Raw genomic sequence first — 19,874 nt, forward strand, 5'->3', positions numbered from 1 at the left:
GAAGGACAAGAGCAACAACTTCATACAAGTTCCTCTCCAAGTATAACATCCTAACTTGGACATGTATTGCCATTCTTTCACTGCTCTTGGGTCAAAATCCAGCAATTCCCTACCAAACATCATTGTGGGAACAGCATCCTGCAAGGAGTGCAGCAGTTCAACACTGTCCTCTACCTTCTCAGGGCAACCAGGAATGGCAATAAACGTGCCCTTGCCAGTATCACCTACAACCCAAGAACTGAAAAAAAAACACAATTGAAATCAGAGTTATCTCTTGGACTGTAGCAATTACAAGGCTATGTTGCTCCTTAGTGAGAAGGTATATACACACATTTATGAGAAACCATATATCCTAACAAATTTCAGTTTGAATGAAAACTCCACTTTACAAAGACACAGATAAGACTCAAAAGTGGAAGATGGGGTAGGGGGGAGGTGCTAGTGGCTGGCAAATAACAGGGATGATTAGACTTGTTAGCCAAATGGACATACAGATGATACAGGCAACTTAATTTAAATTAGTGCAATTTAACACAGCTTATAAGGAAAAACAAGGATTGGGAATCTACTCTCAAAGACTGAGGCAGATCCAGGAGTACAAACTTACAGGTGGAGATACATAATTTATTGAAAGTATAAGTGCAGATTAAGTCACAAAAAAGCCTGACAGCATTTTGGGCTTTATAAATAAGGCATTGAATACAGATATAATGATAAATATGTGTAAGGTAATGGTTAAGCCATAGTTAGAGCAGTATGCACAGTTCTCCTTGCCCTAGTATAGAAAGGACATTAAAGTCAGAGATTTTACAGTGCGAGTTTAGTGAAATGTTATCAGGGGTGATCATTTATCATCATCATTCTGAAGAGAGATGTCAGACTATTTAAGGAATGGGCTTATGGAGAATTATTGCACCACTATATATATTTCACCACATTAAATAACTGAGGCAGGCACCAATGCATCTTTTAAGTGAGAAGTGGATAAATGTGTGAAATAATGGAAGACGTAGATCTCTGGGAGAAGACAGCAGAGTTCAGTTTTGTGTTGCTCTAGCAAAAACCTGGCACAGACACAATAGGCCAAAAAGCCTTCATGGGTAGAGTTTGTCAGCACAATACTGTAATTAAAAAGTGATAGCCAATGGGCAGCCAGCTTTACATCTCTCCTGATTTTCATTTCCATTGCAGTCAGATCCTGAGCACAACCTTCCCTGTATACCCTCAATGGAAAGAACAGGTGAATAAAATTTTTACTGTACCTTTAGGTGACAACGAGTTTTTAGACATGTTTAAATGTTTCAGTCCCTTTGGAATTTTGGCAAATTGGCTACTCAGAGAAGACACACCTGCAAAACAAGAATTATTAATCATTACCAGACAGTGAAGCAATTACAGAATACCATTTTAAAACTAAACTGAACTCTAACCAGAAAATAATATGTCAACTCAAGGTAGAGTTTTATTCCATTCTTACTACATGCCCCCCCCCCATTCAATAATGGAAACCAGCCAAGATGTCTAATTCATACCAAGACAACATCTTAGATTAATACATCACATATTTAAAAACAGAATTCGAAAAAATCTCCATTGAGACCTATATTACACCCAAAGACAATCAATTCAATATCTTTATCGCAATGTAAACTAATGGAATTTCCTACAAACCAAATAGTAAATTGGAGACGGTAAAAGTATTTATCAAAAAGACTGACAGCTATAGAAACTAAGGGGGTAAAATTGGTCTTCAGCAGTCATGGGAAGGAAATTGGGTAGAGTGCAAAACTTGCCACCACTGGCTGTGTAGCGGAACCACCAAAGACAAATTTCAGCCCTTAACAGTTCAAATTTGTAACTACATAACTGCACAGGGAGGAACTTGACATTATGACAAGACACAAATGCCTGTCCTTAGAACTGAGACACATTAATGGAACATCTTCATAAAAATATATATTTAACAGAGTTATCTGAAGTTTAGTCTTTTTGCTGCACTCTCACAAGCAGCAGAATGAAAATGGTACACAAAGTCACTGAACAGTGCTATGTTAACTCAAATCCAAACTATTAATAAGATTGAACAGGCCTTAAAAATTACAATGGAACGGCCTAGCTCTTAACATTTCAAAAAGGAGGAACTATATAAAGAGTAGAGATCAAGACAGTACACCTTATGCAAATCAGACAATTGCAGAGAAACAATGAGCAAGAATAAACGAATGCATCTATGCAAGAATATATCAATAAAACCAGGACAAATGAAAGAGCAAATAAGACTGCCCCAAAAAAGTGAATGACAAAGCAAATAGGAAAAGGTAACACATAAGTAAGTGAAAGTTGTATAGGCGGGTTTTTAGCACATTTGATACTCAGTGGCTGTAGAGTGTTTTTACATGCCTTGGCGGCAGCTATCCAACCAACATTTATAATCAGTAATAAATTGCCCATTGCTGCTCACAATTAGTTGATGATTGAGCTTTTTTATATACAAGATGGCAACAGAGTTGGGAGAGAAACTTCTGAAACTCGCTGTATAGAGCTGCAAGAGCCTGTAATTACAATAAAACCCTTCATGCAGCAAAACTGAATGGGAAATGTTGACAGTAAAGCACGACTAAACATTATGACATCATCAAGTAATATTCATCGACAGAAGTGCATGATTTATAGTATATAGGTTTATGTGCCAGCCTTAGCACCTTGCCTGAGTTAGAAAGTTGTGGGCCCACTACACATACTTGAACATATGATCAGTTGACACTGCAGGGCAGTACTCAGTGTGTGTGCTGTCGGAGTGGTGTCATCTCAGATAACATATCAAATTGAGGCTCATTTGCCAATCAGGTGCATGTGAAAGATCCTACGGCACTAGTCAAGGAAAAGCTGAGGGGTTTCCCTGTTGTCCTGGCCAACATGTATCCCTCAACTGTTCAAAAGTGCTTCCTTTTTTTAATATTTTATTTTTTGAGTACTTGTGTTAAAACTGAAAAGATTCCATGGATGTGTTTTTCTAAATCCAAATTCACCGAAAGGATACTTGAGATGCTACTTGAAAAAACACTTGTGCTGGAAGTTATATACTTTGGGTTCAGTAAACAAAGAACCCTTGGCACCTGGGGAAAAATGATTGCAGAGAAGCTACATGTCAAATTTTATGGAGGTCGGGGGTAGACTCTCCCTTTGCGGTTTGGACATTGTTTTCAGCTGTTGGGATGTGAACTGCTTGAAGACAGTTGTTTTCCTACCAGGGAAAAAAAGAAACCACACAGCTCACCTCCTTCTCTATCTCTTGGAAGAAATCTTGCAAAGATCCAGTGTGGATTTCTCTGGAGCTGCATAGCTCCTGAGAAGCTGGGGAAAAAATCCTGCAATTCAAGTGTGTTCTGGCAGAAAACCCTGACGTCACATTTCTCCTAGAAAGCCTACTAAAATAATTCTTGACATCTCCAAAACGGACTGCTTCTGAAACGATCCAACTGACTGGTCTCCGTATACCCAGACACCAGACCAAAAAGGAAACAACTGACATCCTCCCATAGCTTCTCTTTTTTTCAGCAAGAATTAGCAAGTATTTAGCCAAAGTAGTTTTTTTTGTCGCAGACTTCTGCAGAGAGAGCTTCTGTATTTTTTTCTGTGTGTGTGTGTGTGTGTGTGTGTGTGTGTGTGTGTGTGTGTGTGTGTGTGAGAGAGAGAGAGAGTGAGTGTGTAATTGGGGAATTTTAAAAAGGAAACTCTCACATTTCAATCTTGTGTTAATGCCTTGCTTCGTTACTAGTTAAGTCTCGTTTCATAATAAACTGATAATTTTGTTTATTAAAGAAACCTGGTTGGTAAATTTTATTCTGGGATTAAAAACTAGAGTATATGATTGGCTGTCACAGTAACCGGGTAAACATTTAAATATATGTTGTGACCTACGGAGAAGTGGAACATATAATTGTGAGCTCATCGCCCAGGATGCTCAAAGCCGACGACATACAATTGTAAGTGGGGTAATAATAATTGCAAAGAGGACGAGTAAAAAAACAGGTTTCTTGTGCATTAGAGTAAAGTACACTACTATAATGTCTTTGACAGTTGTTACGAACTTTCTAGGGATGGAGGATGTTTCCCTGAGCGATTTGAGAAACAACTTGTTAGGCAAAAGGAATTAGCAGAAATGTTGGTGTTAGAGTTCCAGGATCTACGAAAGCAGATATAATTGAGGTCATAGCACACCACTTTAAACTGGAAGAAGGAAAAGGCAAACCAGATGTTAGTGCAGTTGAATTAGTTAGGATTCAGTTGCAATTGGAAAAAACGTAAGCTTGAACAGGAAAGAGAATTGACAATGAAATAACCTGAACTTGAGAGAGAGGAAAGGGCAAAAGTGAGAGCATTTCAAAGAGAAGAAAGGGAATTCAAACTAAAAAAAGCGAGAACTAAAACAAAAGACTAGCTTTGATTCCAGTGAAAGTTCTTAGGAGGAAAGATCTGACTCCAGCAGAGCTGTTTAGATTTGTGCAAGACCTCCCAAGGTTTGAGGAAAGGGACGTAGAGGCATTTTTCATTTCTTTTGAAAAGCTAGTAAACAGATGAGGTGGCAGAAAGAAAACTAGACACTGCTTATGTAAAGCAGGTTGATGGGCAGAGCTCATGAAGCTTATGCTATGCTTTCTGATGAGGCTTCTGTAGATTGAGATGGCAAAAAAGGCAACTCTTGCTGCTTATGAGTTGGTCCCTGAAGCATACAGGCAGAGATTTTGGAACCTCTGGAGACAGCATAGGCAGACTTATATGGAATGAGAGAGTAAGGCAAATTAATTTTGATTGTTGGATGCAGGCACTAAAGGTAGGCCACTTATCAGAACCTTAGGGAAATAATTCTCCTGGAAGAATTTAAAAATTCACTCCCTCTGTTAGTAAGAACCCATGTAAAGAACCAGAAGGTTTTAACAACCAGACAGGCAGCTGAGATTACTGATGATTACGAGCTTGTTTACAAGCCCAAACTCTTTGTCTGTCATCCCCACAAATCCAAAAAGGATAGAAGGTGGGAGGGTGAAAAGGAAGGTAAGTAGGCAGGGACAAGAAAGGACAGTGGGGAAGGCCGTGGGATCTCCTCCTCAGGCCAGAAAGGAAGGTGCTGAGGGTGGAAGTAAGGTCCAAAAGCCCAAGTGTTACCATTGTCACAAGATGGGACACCTTCGTGCAGAATGCTGGAAGTTGCAGGGTAAACCCATGGGATATATTGGGGTGCACAAGGCCAATGCAGAGAAAGGGGCCCTGACTGAGAGTATGACAGATCAGGCTGAAGCTTTGACTGCAGCTGTAAGGCCAAGTACAAAAACCACTGCGAGTGCCAGGGATGTGAACAAGATAGCCGAGCGTTACAGGGAATTCTTGTCTAAAGGAAAAGTAACTCCTTATCCCTCAAATGAGGCAGGTAAACCTATAGTTATACTTGGGGATAAAGGAGCCACCCAAACTCTTTTGCTGGGGAAAGACATAACTTTTCCACCGGGGAGTGCATGGAATGCCAAGGTTTTAGTGAATGGTATCGGCGGGGAGCATATACCCATACCTTTGTATCGGGTGCATCTGAAGTGTGACCTTATGTCTGGAATGGTAACTGCAGGAATTGTCCATAGTTTGCCAGTAGATGAAGTTGACCTCTCCTGGGGAATAATTTGTCCGCAGCAAAGGTAGTAGCTTCTCCAGTAGTCACGGAAAAACCAAGTGTAGTTAAAGAGACAGAACAGTTGCAGGAAAAGGTTCCAGAAAATTTTCCTTCATGTGTAGTGACCCGAGCAATGGCTAAACAAGTTCCATTGTCAGAGGTAAAATTAGCACCACAGACAGATAGCCGAATATCTGAAATTTTCTTTGGGGATTTGACTAATCCAAAGAAAATTTTCAGTAAGTCTTCTCTGATCAAGGCTCAGCAAGCTGATCCAGAGTTAAATAAAGTGACACAATTGTCTATAAATGAAACTGAAGCAAAGGGAATTCCCGGAGGATACTATAATAAAAATGGAATTCTGATGAGTAAGTGGAAACCTCAGAGACCTGTGGACACAGAATGGACGGTTGTTCATCAGATAGTCGTACCACCCAAGTATCGCCAGGAAATATTAAGGATAGCCAATGAAATTCCTATAGTGGGACATGTGGGGATCCAGAAGATCCAATCATGTATATGTCGACATTTTTATTGGCCAGGTTTTTCCAAGGACGTTGTGCAGTTTTGTAAAACGTGCCATACATACCAGATTGTGGGAAAACAGCAACCTGCCAATAAACCAGCACCTCTAATTCCCATACCAGTTTTTGGGGAACCATTTGGTAGGGTGTTGGTAGACAGTGCAGGGCCCTTACCAAAAACAAAAGTGGGACCCCAATATATACTCACAAGCATGGATATGGCTACTCTGTTCCCAGATGCCGCTCCCTTGAGAACAATTTCTGCTTAGGTAGTGGTAGCGAAGTTAACCCAGTTCTTCACTTGATATGGATTACCTATTGAGGTTCAGTCGGATCAAGGTTCCAATTTTGCGTCCAAAATTTTCCCGGAAATTATGAATAATTTGGGTATAAAACAGTTAAAAAGTCTTCCACATACCACCCACAGACACAAGGAGCTTTAGAACGGTACTATCAGATCCTCAAAATGATGATCAGGTCATAGTGTCATGAAGATCCTCATGATTGGGATAAAAAGCTAGAATTTCTTTTGTTTGCCACCAGGGATTCACCTAATAAGTCTACCAGTTTTAGTCCTTTTGAATTAGTTTATGGACATGAGATAAGAGGACCTCAAACTAATTAAAGAAAGGTTCTTAGAACAGAGGGACGAATCTTCTGTGCTAGATTATGTATCCGTGTTCCGGGAGTGGACATGAGAGCCTGCAAAGTGGATCAGGAACACCCTAAAGCTTCCCAAACAATCATGAAGAAATGGGCAGACATGCATGGCAAGACCCGCACATTTCAACCAGGGGATGAGGTGTAAGTTTTACTGCCTTTACAGGGTGAACTGCTGAAAGCACAGTTCAGTGGTCAAAAGCATTGATAAAGTAAATTATTTGACTGACACCCCAGATTGCTGGAAGAATCAGCTGTGTCATACCAATATGTTGAAACAATATCATCACCGGGACAAGGATAAGCAAGCACAGGTATGTCAGGTAGTAAGGACAGTGAAGGATGAAGGGAATAGTGAGATGAGGCACAAGGAGGCCTAGACAATTCTCAAATTGAACCTCCTACTACCTGGCTAATATTCAATTGTTAGGGAGATTGGACACTATGCTTTCATATTTAGATTCAGAACAACGAGAAGACCCAACAAGGCTACTCACAGCATTTAAAGAAGTCTGTAGGGACAAGCCAAGATGTACAACCTTAGCCACGCATGATGTGGATGTAAGGGAATCCGTTCCTATAAAACAGCATCCTATCACTTAAGTCCAGAGAAACAGGCCAGGTGAAAGCAGTAATCCAATACATGCTGGAAAACCACTTAATTGAACCCAGTCAAAGCAGCTGGAGTTCCCCAGTGGTGTTATGCCTAAACCTGATGATTCAACTAGATTCTGCATAGACCACAGAAGGTTACTGCAGTAACAAAGACAGACTCCTACCCAATTCCTCACTTGGAAGACTGTATTGACAGAATGGGCAGTGCCATGTTTCTTACAAAAACAGATTTGTTAAAGAGATATTGGCAGGTTCCTTTAACACCCCGAGCTAAAGAAATATCAGCCTTTGTGACACCGGATGATCTTTTCCATGCAAAAAAGATATTCAGCCATGAAAGAAAAGAAACCCTGGGCTTATTACTAGATCGTAAGCATTTTGAAGGCTATGTCTGCCACGACTGGTATATACTGATCATAATACCCTAGCCTGTGTGGAAAAATTCAAAAACCGGAATCCCAGACTATTCCGATGGGGTTTACTATTACAACCTTATTGCTTAAAGACTATCCACATTGTGGGAAAAAAATAATATAATTGCAGATGCTTTGTCTGGAATCTTAACTTCGCTTTAAGTTATCTGAGTGCAAAGATGGTACAAAGCCAAACTGTATTAGCTACAGGTGAAGAGTGAATGAGAATGAGTGTGTAAATGTGTTTTAATATTTTTCATTCTCTGTTTTTCACTCTTTGTAATGAAACGCATTTAACAATGGCGTTTCATTCCTCCAAGGATGGAGGTGTTACGAAAGTGCTTCCGTTTTTTAATATTTTATTTTTTTGAGGACTTGTTAAAACTGAAAAGATTCTATGGATGTGTTTTTTTTTCAACCAAATTCACCGAAAAGACACTTGAAATGCTGTTTGAAAAACACCTGTGCTGGAAGACATTTGCTTTGGGCTCAGTAAACAGAATCCCTGGTGACCTGGGGGAAAATGTTAGAGAAGCCACATGTCAAGTTTTGTGAAGGTCAGGAGGTGGACTCTTTATTTGGGGTTTGGACATTGTTTTCAGCGCAGTTGGGGTGTGAACTGCTCGAAGACAGTTGGTGTTTTCCTGCCAGGGAAAAAAAAACACCCAGCTCACCTCCTTCTCTATCTCTTGGGAGAAATCCTGCAAAGATCCAAGTGTGGGAGAGCTAAAATCCCTGGTGCTGCATAGCTCCAGAGGAGCTGGGAAAAAAATCCTGCAATTCAAGTGTGTGCTGGCGGAAAACTCTGATTCCATATTTCCCCAAGAAAGCCCACTGGAATAATTCTCGACATCTCCAGAGTGGACTGCTTCTAAAACGATCCCACTGACCTGTCTCTGCATACCCGGACGCCAAACCAAAAAAGGGACAACTGGCATCCTTCTATATCTTCTCTTTTTTTCCATCAAGAATCAGCAAGTATTTGGCCAAAGTAGTTTTTTTTTTCAATAACAGACCTCTGCAGAGAGAACTTCTGTATTTTTCCCCAGTGTGTGGGAGTGTAATAGGGGAATTTTAAAAAGGGAACTTTCATACTTCAATCTGTTTTAATGCTTTGCTTTGTTACTGGTTAAGTCTTGTTTCATAATAAACTGATAATTTTGTTGTTTATTAAAGAAACCTGGTTGGTGTATGTTATTCTGGGATAAAAAAAATAGCGTGCATGATTGGTTGTCCTGGTTAATTGGGCAAATATTTAAATATATGTTGTGACCTGTGGAGAAGTGGAACTAGAAAAGACCATGTACTCCTCCCACCTCGGGTCGTAACACAACTATCACCAACAAAAACATATTAGCTGGTGATTTATGCCATTGCTGTTTGTCGGGCCTTGATGTTTCCAAATTAGCTACCATGTTATCCTCCATTACAATAATGGATACACTCCACAGGGACTTCACTGGCTGTGAAGCAATTTGACATTGACATAATCAAAGGCACTATATAATTGCAAGTTCCTCTTCTTTTCCATGTCCTTTGCTCAAACTACAAGGTTAAGGGATTTTTTTTTTTAAACCACTGTGTTACACACTAATTCAGCTCTTAAAACAGAGGACAGCACACCAGTTCAGATGTATTCTGAAAAACAATGGGCCTTTATTTTCTAAACTCCAAAATTGACTTCTACTGTGAGATTTTACTGTCTCTCGTACTATGCTTATATAAACGCCCAGAAACCGATTGATATACTATAAATTATGAGTTGTCTCAGTGTACACTCATTACTTTTTTACCATTCAGGATAGCGTTTTTCCATTAATTGGCTATAAGCAGGCACTTGGTTCTACCCATACTCAAATTAGGATCATACAAATCATCAATTTTGGTCCATACACATACTTTTTCGAACTGTTATTCCATGCGAGGACACAAAATAGCATTAAGACCCTTCTGCTGCTGCTTCAATTCATCGGCAAGAGGATTAATTTCACATCTAAAAGAGCTCCCCACTAGCTCAACATATTTATTCATTGAGCAGCTAGGTTGTACGGACATAGAAACATAGAAAATAGGAGTAGGTGTAGGCCATCCTGCCCTTCGAGACTACTCCACCATTCATTATGATCATGGCTGATCATCCAACTCAGTAACCTGTTCCCGCTTTCGCCCCATATCCTTTGATCCCTTTAAACCCAAGAGCTGTACCTAACTCCTTCTTGAAAACATACAATGTTTTGGCCTCAACTGCTTTCTGTGGTAGCGAATTCCACAGGCTCACCACTCTCTGAATGAAGAAATTTCTCATCATCTCAGTCCTGAATGGTTTACCCCGTATCCTTAGACAATGACCCTTGGTTCTGGACTCCCCCACCATCGGGAACATCCTTCCTGCATCTATCCTGTCAAGTCCTGTTAGAATTTTATAGGTTTCGATGCGATCCACCCTCACTCTTCTGAATTCCAGCGAATATAATCCTAACTGACTCAGTCTCTCCTCATACGCCAATCCTGCCATCCCAGGAATCAGTCTGGTAAACCTTTGCTGCAATCCCTCTATAGCAAGAACATCCTTCCTCAGATAAGGAGACCAAAACTGCACACAATATTCCAGGTGTGGCCTCACCAAGGCCCTGTCTAATTGTAGCAAGACATCCCTGCTCCTGTACTCGAATCCTCTCACTATGAAAGCCAACATACCATTTGCCTTTTTTACCGCCTGTTGCACCTACATGCTTACCTTCAGCGACTGGTGTACGAGAACACCCAGGTCTTTTCTTTGCATATTCCCCTCTCTGTTTATAGCCGTTCAGATAATAATCTGCCATCCTGTTTTTGCTACCAAAGTGGATAAACTCACACTTATCCATATTATACTGCATCTGCCATGCATTTGCCCACTCACTCAACTTGTCCAAATCACCCTGAAGCCTCTCTGCATTCTCCTCACAACTCACCCTCCCACCCAGTTTTGTGTCATCTGCAGATTTGGAGATATTACATTTGGTTCCCTCATCTAAATCATTTATATTGTGAATAGCTGGGGTCCTAGCACCGATCCCTGCGGTATTCCACTAGTCACTGCCTGCCATTCGGATAAAGACCCATTTATCCCTACTCTTTGTTTCCTGTCCGCCAACCAATTTTCTATCCATCGTAATACACTACTCCCGATCCCATGCGCTTTAATTTTACACGCTAATCTCTTATGTGGAACTTTGTCGAAAGCCTTCTGAAAGTCCAAATAAACCACATCCAATGGCTCCCCCTCATCAACTCTACTAGTTACATCCTCGAAGAATTCTAGTAGATTTGTCAAGCATAATTTCTCTTCGTAAATCCATGTCCGATTCTACCACTGCTCTCCAAGTGCTCTGCTATAAAATCTTTGATAATGGACTCTAGAATTATCCCCACTACCGATGTCAGGCTGACTGGTCTATAATTCCCTGCTTTCTCTCTACCTCCCTTTTTAAATAGTGGGGCTACATTAGCTACCCTCCAAACTGCAGGAACCTTTCCAGAGTCTATAGAATCTTGGAAGATGGCCACCAATGCATCCACGATTTCTAGGGCCACTTCCTTAAGTACTCTGGGATGCAGGCCATCAGGCCCTGGGGATTTATCGGCCTTCAGTCCCATCAATTTCCCCAACACCATTTCTCTATGAATACGGATTTCCTTCAGTTCTTTTCTCTCACTAAACCCTGTGTTCCCCAACATTTCTGGTATGATATTTCTGTCCTCCTTTGTGAAGACAGAACCAAAGTATGCATTTAGTTGGACAGTCATTTCTTTGTTCTCCATAATAAATTCCCCCGTTTCTGACTGTAAGGGACTTACATTTGTCTTCACTAACCTTTTTCTCTTCACATACCAATAGAAACCTTTCGAGTCAGTTTTTGTGTTCCCTGCAAGCTTGCTCTCGTACTCTATTTTCCCCTTCTTAATCAATCCCTTGTTCCTCCCTTGCATGTCTCTGTTGAATTAGTTTATCTCAATTTAGTGAGGGTGGTGGTGAAAGAGGGGGAAACAGGGAAGGGACGCTATAATTGGCTTCAGGGAGAGAAAATTCAGCCAGTATCACCACCCATGTTGATTACCCAACAGCTCCTGCTGCAGATTCACACTGTTAACTAGATTTAAGGTTTTGGGATGGAGATGCAAACGGAATGTGAGTAAGAACTTTTTTACGCAGCGATTGGTAATGACCTGAAACTTGCTGCCCACGAGGGTGGTAGGAGCAGAGACAACCAATGATTTCAAAAGGAAATTGAATGTGCACTTGAAGGAAATAAACTTGGAGGGCTATGGGGAGAGTGGAACTGACTGGTTTGCTCTGCGGAGAGCCGGCACAGACACGATGAGCTGAATGGCTTCCTTCTATGCCGTAAACAACTCTAAAGTGAGGACAAGACACATATCAGCTATGCTGCCCACCCTTGCAATAGAATGAACAAGTTCTGCATTTGAAAAGGAAGAATATGCACTTGGCTGAGGTACCAGGGATGATTGCTTGACTATTGCTTTCACCAGGGAGCTAATGCATTCATAAAGCTGGGAAGAATAACTGGTGAAGAAATGAAAAAGCAATTGAGAATGCTGAGGTCAAATAGCATCTGAAATACAGATTAATGTTTTACGTCAATGAAATTTTCAACCTAAAGCATTAATCTAGGTTTCCTCTTTCGGATGGTGATTGATCTACTGTGTATTGTTTAATATTTCTGATAGACATTAAATAAAAAACAAATTCCATAAAGGAAAATGACTACACCCACTGTAGATTATGGTGAAACCTTAGATTAAACTCATGTTAACCTTCAGAAACAATTAATGCTGCAATTACCTGCTACTGTGTCATGCATAACCTTGGGAAGTCTGCATCAAAGCCCAGGAACAGTTCACAGTCGGGAGGAAAGGTATACACTCAACAGATTTTGAAAATCTGCAGTGCAACCGAATTTTGAGATTCCCACTAAAGTCTGATTAATAAGCTTAACATAAACCCTTGGCTTATGCAGCACATGATTCAAACATGCATAAAATATCAAAATTCACACAATAAAATGGTAATCTGAAACCACACTAGATTAACTGCAGTGACACTTGATCAAATTACAAGAGGTTCTTTGCATTTAAATTTTTTCACATTACTCAGATTAGCAACAAGGTCTGTGCAGTCAAGCAAGTGAGAGGATAATCTTTAGGAATACACTTAAAGGAGGAAGAATTATCAAAATGACAAACTCTGTCTTACCAAATATATGCTTAACTATTATTGGCACACACAAAACAAGGCAGAAAAACACTTGCGCATGCAATCGATGCACATAGAATTGTATCTGAACATTATTTAAACATAAGGTTCTGAATATCAGCAGTCAGTGCCAAATTCTGCAAGTCCAATACATATTTTGTGCTCGTTTCCTGTTTACACAAACATTTAAAAACGCAATTTGTTTCCATTGTTAAGAAGGACCTACAGTTATCTTGCTGTAAGGTTCTCATCCCTTTTCAGTGTTTTATAAAGCAGTTTTCCTCTTTTATATCAGCTGCTGGAATCAGACTTTGTCCATAACACAGAAACAGCATCTTTTCAGAGTTGCTCAGCCCAAAGATTTCAGAATGGATTTAATGCAGTCTTGCCTTGCCAATCTATTCATTTTCCAGCTAAAACAGTACACTTACAATTACAGTAGACATCTGAAAAAGATCAAAGAATATTAACAGCACTAATCTAGCATGCCATGACTGACTGTCACGTATCCTATCCCGAGAACCTATCACCAGGGTGCCAACTGCTCCGAGAGCTATTCAATGACTTCGCAAAAGTCTTTCCAGCTACACAGGTGAAAAGCTGCTAAACAGTGCACATGTTTTTTTCTTAGTCAAATGGAATTAAGTTTTTTTTCTTCTCTATCACTTCTGATATATTCTCTAGAGCACATTCTACAATCCAAGTGCTAAAGGTGAACAGTATCTGCTTAAACAGAAATTTTCAGATCGTTTTTAACCACTTAGTCTTTGAATTCAAAATTAATGCTATTTACAAAGAGAATGGATGACTGAGCGGCAAAAAATAGTATGAAATAACTAAACACTTTCCCAGCACCTCATCCGTATGCACATGTGAAAAGTGTTCTTTCTCAAAGAGCCTTGCAGCTAACTGCATCAAAGAAAGCCACTTGGCAAACACTGAACGTTAAACAGAACAAAATTAACAGCTTTGAGTTCTATCACAATGTGGGTCAAAGCAAACATAACCCGAGAAGCAGAACTTTTCTGCAAGTTCTTACATATTTTTGACATTGTTTAAAATGGGGACGGGAATATGAGAGAAGGGGGAGAAAGAGAAATGAGAGATCTGGCAACCTTTTATTGCGATTGAAAGTTCCTTCCTCATTTTCACCTTGCAAACAGTGAATTTCTAGCATCATGTTCCATCCCAATTCAGCTGCTAAAATCCTTTTGAGGTTAAAGGTGTATTAGTACATTTCTCAAGTGTAACGAACTATATAAAACAAACTAGTTCATGCAAGTATGTTGCAGAGCAGTTGTGTTGAGGAGCTGCATACATACGATTTTTGTTTGTACAACATTTGTGCTGTTCTTAGTGTGACGGAAACCACATCAGCCAAATAGAAACACATTATTTCCGTCATATGGAATACGATTTCAACTGGTGTTGAACCTTGAACAAACTTGTTTAAAAAGACCAACGGACTGAGTGGCTGAAAACATGGCTGCATATTTGCATTCTGAGAGACAGTTTCCTAGAGAGACAATGGAAGTACTCCCTGATACAATTAGACAGATGGGTTTTGTCAATAGTGATGATCAGAGGACACTGAGAATAATTGACTGTATAACAGCCAACACTCCACCCTCCCTCCCCCACCCCACACTGGGTGTGTCTGGTAAGCTTGGAGGAATCCATAAACCTCGCAAACGAGGCTGTTTCGAACAAGGAGCTAGTCACATGACTAACATGGTCAACCTGGAGTTGATTGAATTGTGTTCACAGTAAAGTTTTGAGTCAGGCCGCAATTAAACTTCAAGGAGAAAGCAACTCTCTCTGACTCTCTCTCTCTCGCAAAGTTGCAGAGACCCACAGAAGTAACTGAAGCTTCAAGACAGAAGACCCTGCAGCCTCTGACACCATCCAACCCAAAACCAGTAACTGAATTCCATCCACTGCATCAAACTTTCCCTCCTTAATTCTTTCCCCTCCTCTGTATCTATTTGTGAGAGAGCTTATCGTGTATGCATGCTAGCGTGGTTGCGTCACGTATTTTTAGTAGTTTTAACTGAGTTAGAGTTTTAGAGTTAATAAACTTACACCTTTCTTGTTTAAATCTGAGAAAGCCTGTCTGGTTGATTTATTTGCGATTACCATTAGTGAGCAGTGAGCAAGGACTCACCGAGAGGAAGCTAAAAACACTGTTTTTAGAAGTTAAACCTGGTAAAGGCCAAACCAGGAAAAGGCCAAGAGAGGAGCCCTAGACCCCTTTCTCACTGGGTCGTAACATTAGATACAAGACAGAAGAAATAGGAGCAGTAGCAGACCAGACGGCCCCTCAAGCCTGCTCAACCATTTAATAAGGTCATGGCAGAACCTATACATTCACTCCACTTTTCTGCCCTACCCCACCCCCCCTATTGCTTGATTCCTTCGTGCCCAAAAATCTATTGGTCTCAGTCCTGAATATACTGATTGACTGAGCATTTATTGTCCTCTGGGGTAGAGCATGCCAAGGATTCACAACACTCTCAGTGTAGAAATTTCTCTTCATCTCAGTCCTAAATAGCTGACCCCTTATTCTGAGACCGTGACCCCAATCCTAGACTCACTAGCCAGGGGAAACAACCTCTTAGCATCTATCCTGTTAAGCCCTGTAAGAAATTTTGTATGTTTCAATGAGATCACCTCTCGTTCTTTTAAACTCCCGAGGATATAGCCAATTCTCCGCAATATTACCGCAGAGGACAGCCGCTCAGGAATTAATCAAGTGAACATTCATTGTACCCCCTTTAGGGGGATTATACCTTCCTTAGGTAAGGAGAACAAAATGGTACACAGTACTTCAGGTGTGTTCTCGCCAAAGCCCTATATAATTGCAGCAAGACTTCTTTACACTTATACTCCACCCCCCTTGCAATAAAGGCTAAAATACTATTTGCCTTCCTAATTGCTTGTTGTATTTGCATGGTAAGTTTCTGTGATATGTTTACAAGGACACTCAAAACCCTCTGACTACCAACACGTACTCATCTCTTAACTTTTACAAAATATTCAGCTTTCCCAGTCTTCCTACCAAAATGGATAATTTCACATTTCCTCACAATATATTCCATCTGCCATGTTCTTGCCCATGCACTTAATCTGCCTATATTCCTTTCCAGACTCTGTGTCTTCACAGTTTACTTTCCCACCTAGCTTTGTATTGTCAATATATTACACTCAGTTCCCTCATCTAAATCATTGATATAGTTTGTAAATAGCTGAGGGCCAAGCACTGATCCTTGTGACACACCATGCATTACAAGACATCCCAAAAATGACTCCTTTATTCCTAATCTCTGTTTTCTGTCTGTTAACCAATCCTCAATCCACATATTACTCCCAATCCCAAGAGCCCTAATTTTGTGTAATACCTTCTTGTACGGCACATTACTGAATGTTTTTTAAAATCCAAATACACTACGTCCACTGGTTCCCCTTTATCTACCTTGCTGGTTACAACTTCAAAAAACTCTATCAGATGTACTAAAAATGATTTTCCTTTCATAAGACTCTGCCTAATCATAGTGATTTTCCAAGTGTTCTGTTTCTATGTCCTTAATAATAGATTCGGGCATTTCCCCTGCTATTGATGTCAGGCTAACAGACCTATAGTTCCCCGCTTCCTCTCTCCCTGCTTTCTTGAACAGCAGGGTTAAACTGGCTACTTTCCAATCCACAGGGACCAATATAGAATCTAAGGAATTCTGGAAGATCAAAACTAATGTATCCCCTATCATCAGTTTCAGGGGATTTGTCAGCTTTTAGATTGGCTCAGAGTAACTTTTCCATAATGGTCTGTGCAATTATAATGTGATTGCTGCCCTTACAGGATGTAGGCAGACATGAGGTAAGGGGAAATAGGAGGATAAGGCGGCCAGAATGAATCAGAGATATAAAAAAAGACCTGCATTTATACCGCACCTTTCATGACCTCAGGACATCCCAAAGCGCTTTATAGCCAATGAAGCACTTTTGAAGTGCTGTCACTTTTGCAATGTAAGAAACAAGCAGTCAATTTGTACACAGCAAGTTCTCACAAACAGCAATGTGATAATGGCCTAATAATCTGTTTTTTTTTAGTGATGTTCACTAAGTGATAAATATTGGCTGGGACATTGGGAATAATTCCCCTGCTTTTCTTTGAAATATTGCCATAGGATCCCACCCAAGAGGGCAGACAGGGCTTCGGTTTAGTTTCTCATCCAAAAGACAGCACCCCCGACAGTGCAGCGCTCCCTCGCTACTGTACTGGAGTGTCAGCCTTGATTTTTGCACTCAAGTAACAGTGGGACTTGAAACTGCAACTTTTTGACCCAGAGGAGAGTGCGCTACTAACTGAGCCATGCCTGGCAATATTAATTAGCCTAGTGTTGTAGCCTAATCTCTAATCGTGGAGTATAGCCTCACAAAATTATTTTATTGTCGAGACAGGATAGTATATAAAGGATAAAGAGATTGAGACTTTTAAACTTTATTCTTCTGTTGACTTAATTTTATATATAGTATTCAAAACCTTCGTTTTTTATGTTGTGGTTCATGGAGCGACTCAGGCTAGGAATCCACTGATCAGCTTTTATAGCATCTGTTACAGTAGCGTTTATTAGAGGCCAAAACCATTCTGAATTAGAAGCTTAATTCATAGAAAATGAGTCACTATTGTAAAGCAGCGTTAAGCATACCTAAACAAATTAAGAATGTTTTCTCAAAAAGCTGAACTTGTTTTTCTTACAAGTTTATTGGCAATAAATTGCTGTCGCAGGGCATCTCTGATGGTGTCTGCCCTCGTACATTGAGGTTTTAAAAATTTTTGCATGGCAAGTTGCTGCAAGAGTGAGCTGATAATGTTGCAGCGAGGGAATCAGGACAAGCAGCTGTGTATCTTCTTAACCAATCAGTTTGAAGGATCGTGAAAAATACAGTGCAAGGACCAAGAAGAAAGTGCAAGTTAGAGTTTGGTGAACTCACTGGCAAATCAGCTATAGAAAGAGAAACAAAGCAACAGAAAGAAAAATTAGATTGAGAGAGAGATAAAAAAGACAGAAAGAAAAAATAAATTGACATTTTTAAGATGTCCAATAAGTAAAACCTGAAGGAATAAGACGCCATACTGCTAATGGTTAATTTTGAGTGCTAAAGAGCTTGCCTGGCAGTCATTAACCTTTTAATGACCTGATAAGTGTTAATTAGACTGAAATAGGCAAAATCAAACTTTGAGAGTTTAGTTTGTATCTATGGTGCAAATACAGGAACTTCACATCATTCAGTGCATTTCAATAGTGAGACAGGCAGCAATACACCATTTTTGCAAAGCACCAGTAAGGTGGAACATCTAGCACAGCAATTTTTGGATTTCCACGTTCAACTGCGTACCTGCTCTTGCCTGAAGTTGCTATTAGCCTCCCCGTTATTTTGACAGCAAATTATGGCCAATATTTGAAGATTGACACGATGCTGCATGTTACATATGGACATGAAGCATAATTAGAGAGTGCAATTTTCTTACACCCAGTTCCCACCAGACCTACACCAGGCAGAGAGATTGCAGGATATTAGCTCTGATGAAAGGTCACCGACCTGAAACTTGAACTTTGTTTTTCTCTCCACAAATGCTGCCTGGCCTGTGAGTATTTCCAGCATTTTATGTTTTTGTTTCAGATTTCCAGCATCCACAGTATTTTGTTTTTGTGTTTGCAGGGAATCAGGTGGGCCTCCTAGTCCAATAGAAGGGAGATCTGGCCCACTGTCTCAACAGGTGCTGTGCAAATGCAAGCAGAAGCAAGGTAAAAAGACCTCCAGGTAAATTATGCATGATGGCAGATCACCTACCTCTGTCCTCCAGTGGATTATTGGCGAGATTAATTGTGTGAAGTCCTGAACTTGGATTGTGAGCGAGGGCAGTGGCCAACTTCTGTGCAAAATCCCTAAGGAGAAAGAAAAGAAACTGTGAGGAGATGTACTTGAACAGTGATCTGGAACTAGTTGAAACATACGTAAGGATCAAGTCAGTCACAGGCCAGTACCTAAATTCATATTACACATGAACATTGCTGTTCAAGCGCAGGCACATATCTGCTTGTCCTCCACCACATGATCTATGGAGTTACATTACCAGGTCAGTTTTATTTCCCCCCTGATTGTGAAGTGTTTTACTACGCTAAATCACTACATCTAATTTGGTTCACTTCATATTCAGCACACAGATCACAGTTCCAAGGTCATGACCCATTCATCCTTGTGTCACCTGCCACATGCCATGGTGCCAAGTAAATAAATGTTATCGCATAACTACTGGCACAAATGAAGGTGGTGAGCATTTTAATAGTGGAATTTTTTTCATGTCTTTTAATGTTTAAATGTGTCAATAGTTGGATTAGCATATCTCAGTTTATTGGAAAGGGAATGGGCTCACTACTTTGTTGTCATCTTTGATTCTGTGTTAAATAATTAATCATCACTCCAATTAGGGCTTTATGTGCATGACTCAAATTCATTAAACTGGTATGCCATGTACGACTCTCAACATATTTGTTAGTTTTCCCTTAGAACTGCAATATGATAATTTTATAACAAAACAAGGTTCAATCAACTGCTTGTGTCGATATTTACATTAACTTCAAAATGCTTTTCCATGTTGAGACACACTGCAGTCTTTTTTTCACTTTTAGAAAGTGAGCAGCTTTCTTAAGCACCAGGGCACTGGGTAATGACATTTTTTT

General features: G+C 40.2%; 1 protein-coding gene across 3 annotated transcripts in view; it reads right to left on the bottom strand.

Moving 5' to 3' along the window:
- LOC137384042 (F-actin-uncapping protein LRRC16A-like) overlaps positions 1–19,874 on the bottom strand; it is a 488,125-nt gene that overhangs the window by 271,332 nt on the left and 196,919 nt on the right. For all 3 annotated transcript variants that reach the window (XM_068057622.1, XM_068057608.1, XM_068057615.1), the window contains exons 11-12: positions 18,985–19,079; positions 1,263–1,349 (exon numbers count right to left, since the gene is read on the bottom strand). In XM_068057622.1, coding sequence (XP_067913723.1) covers positions 1,263–1,349; positions 18,985–19,079 — 182 coding nt within the window. The remainder of the gene's footprint in view (positions 1–1,262; positions 1,350–18,984; positions 19,080–19,874) is intronic.

Source organism: Heterodontus francisci, chromosome 2 (assembly GCF_036365525.1).
Source record: "Heterodontus francisci isolate sHetFra1 chromosome 2, sHetFra1.hap1, whole genome shotgun sequence".
NCBI classification, from domain to species: Eukaryota; Metazoa; Chordata; class Chondrichthyes; order Heterodontiformes; family Heterodontidae; genus Heterodontus; species Heterodontus francisci.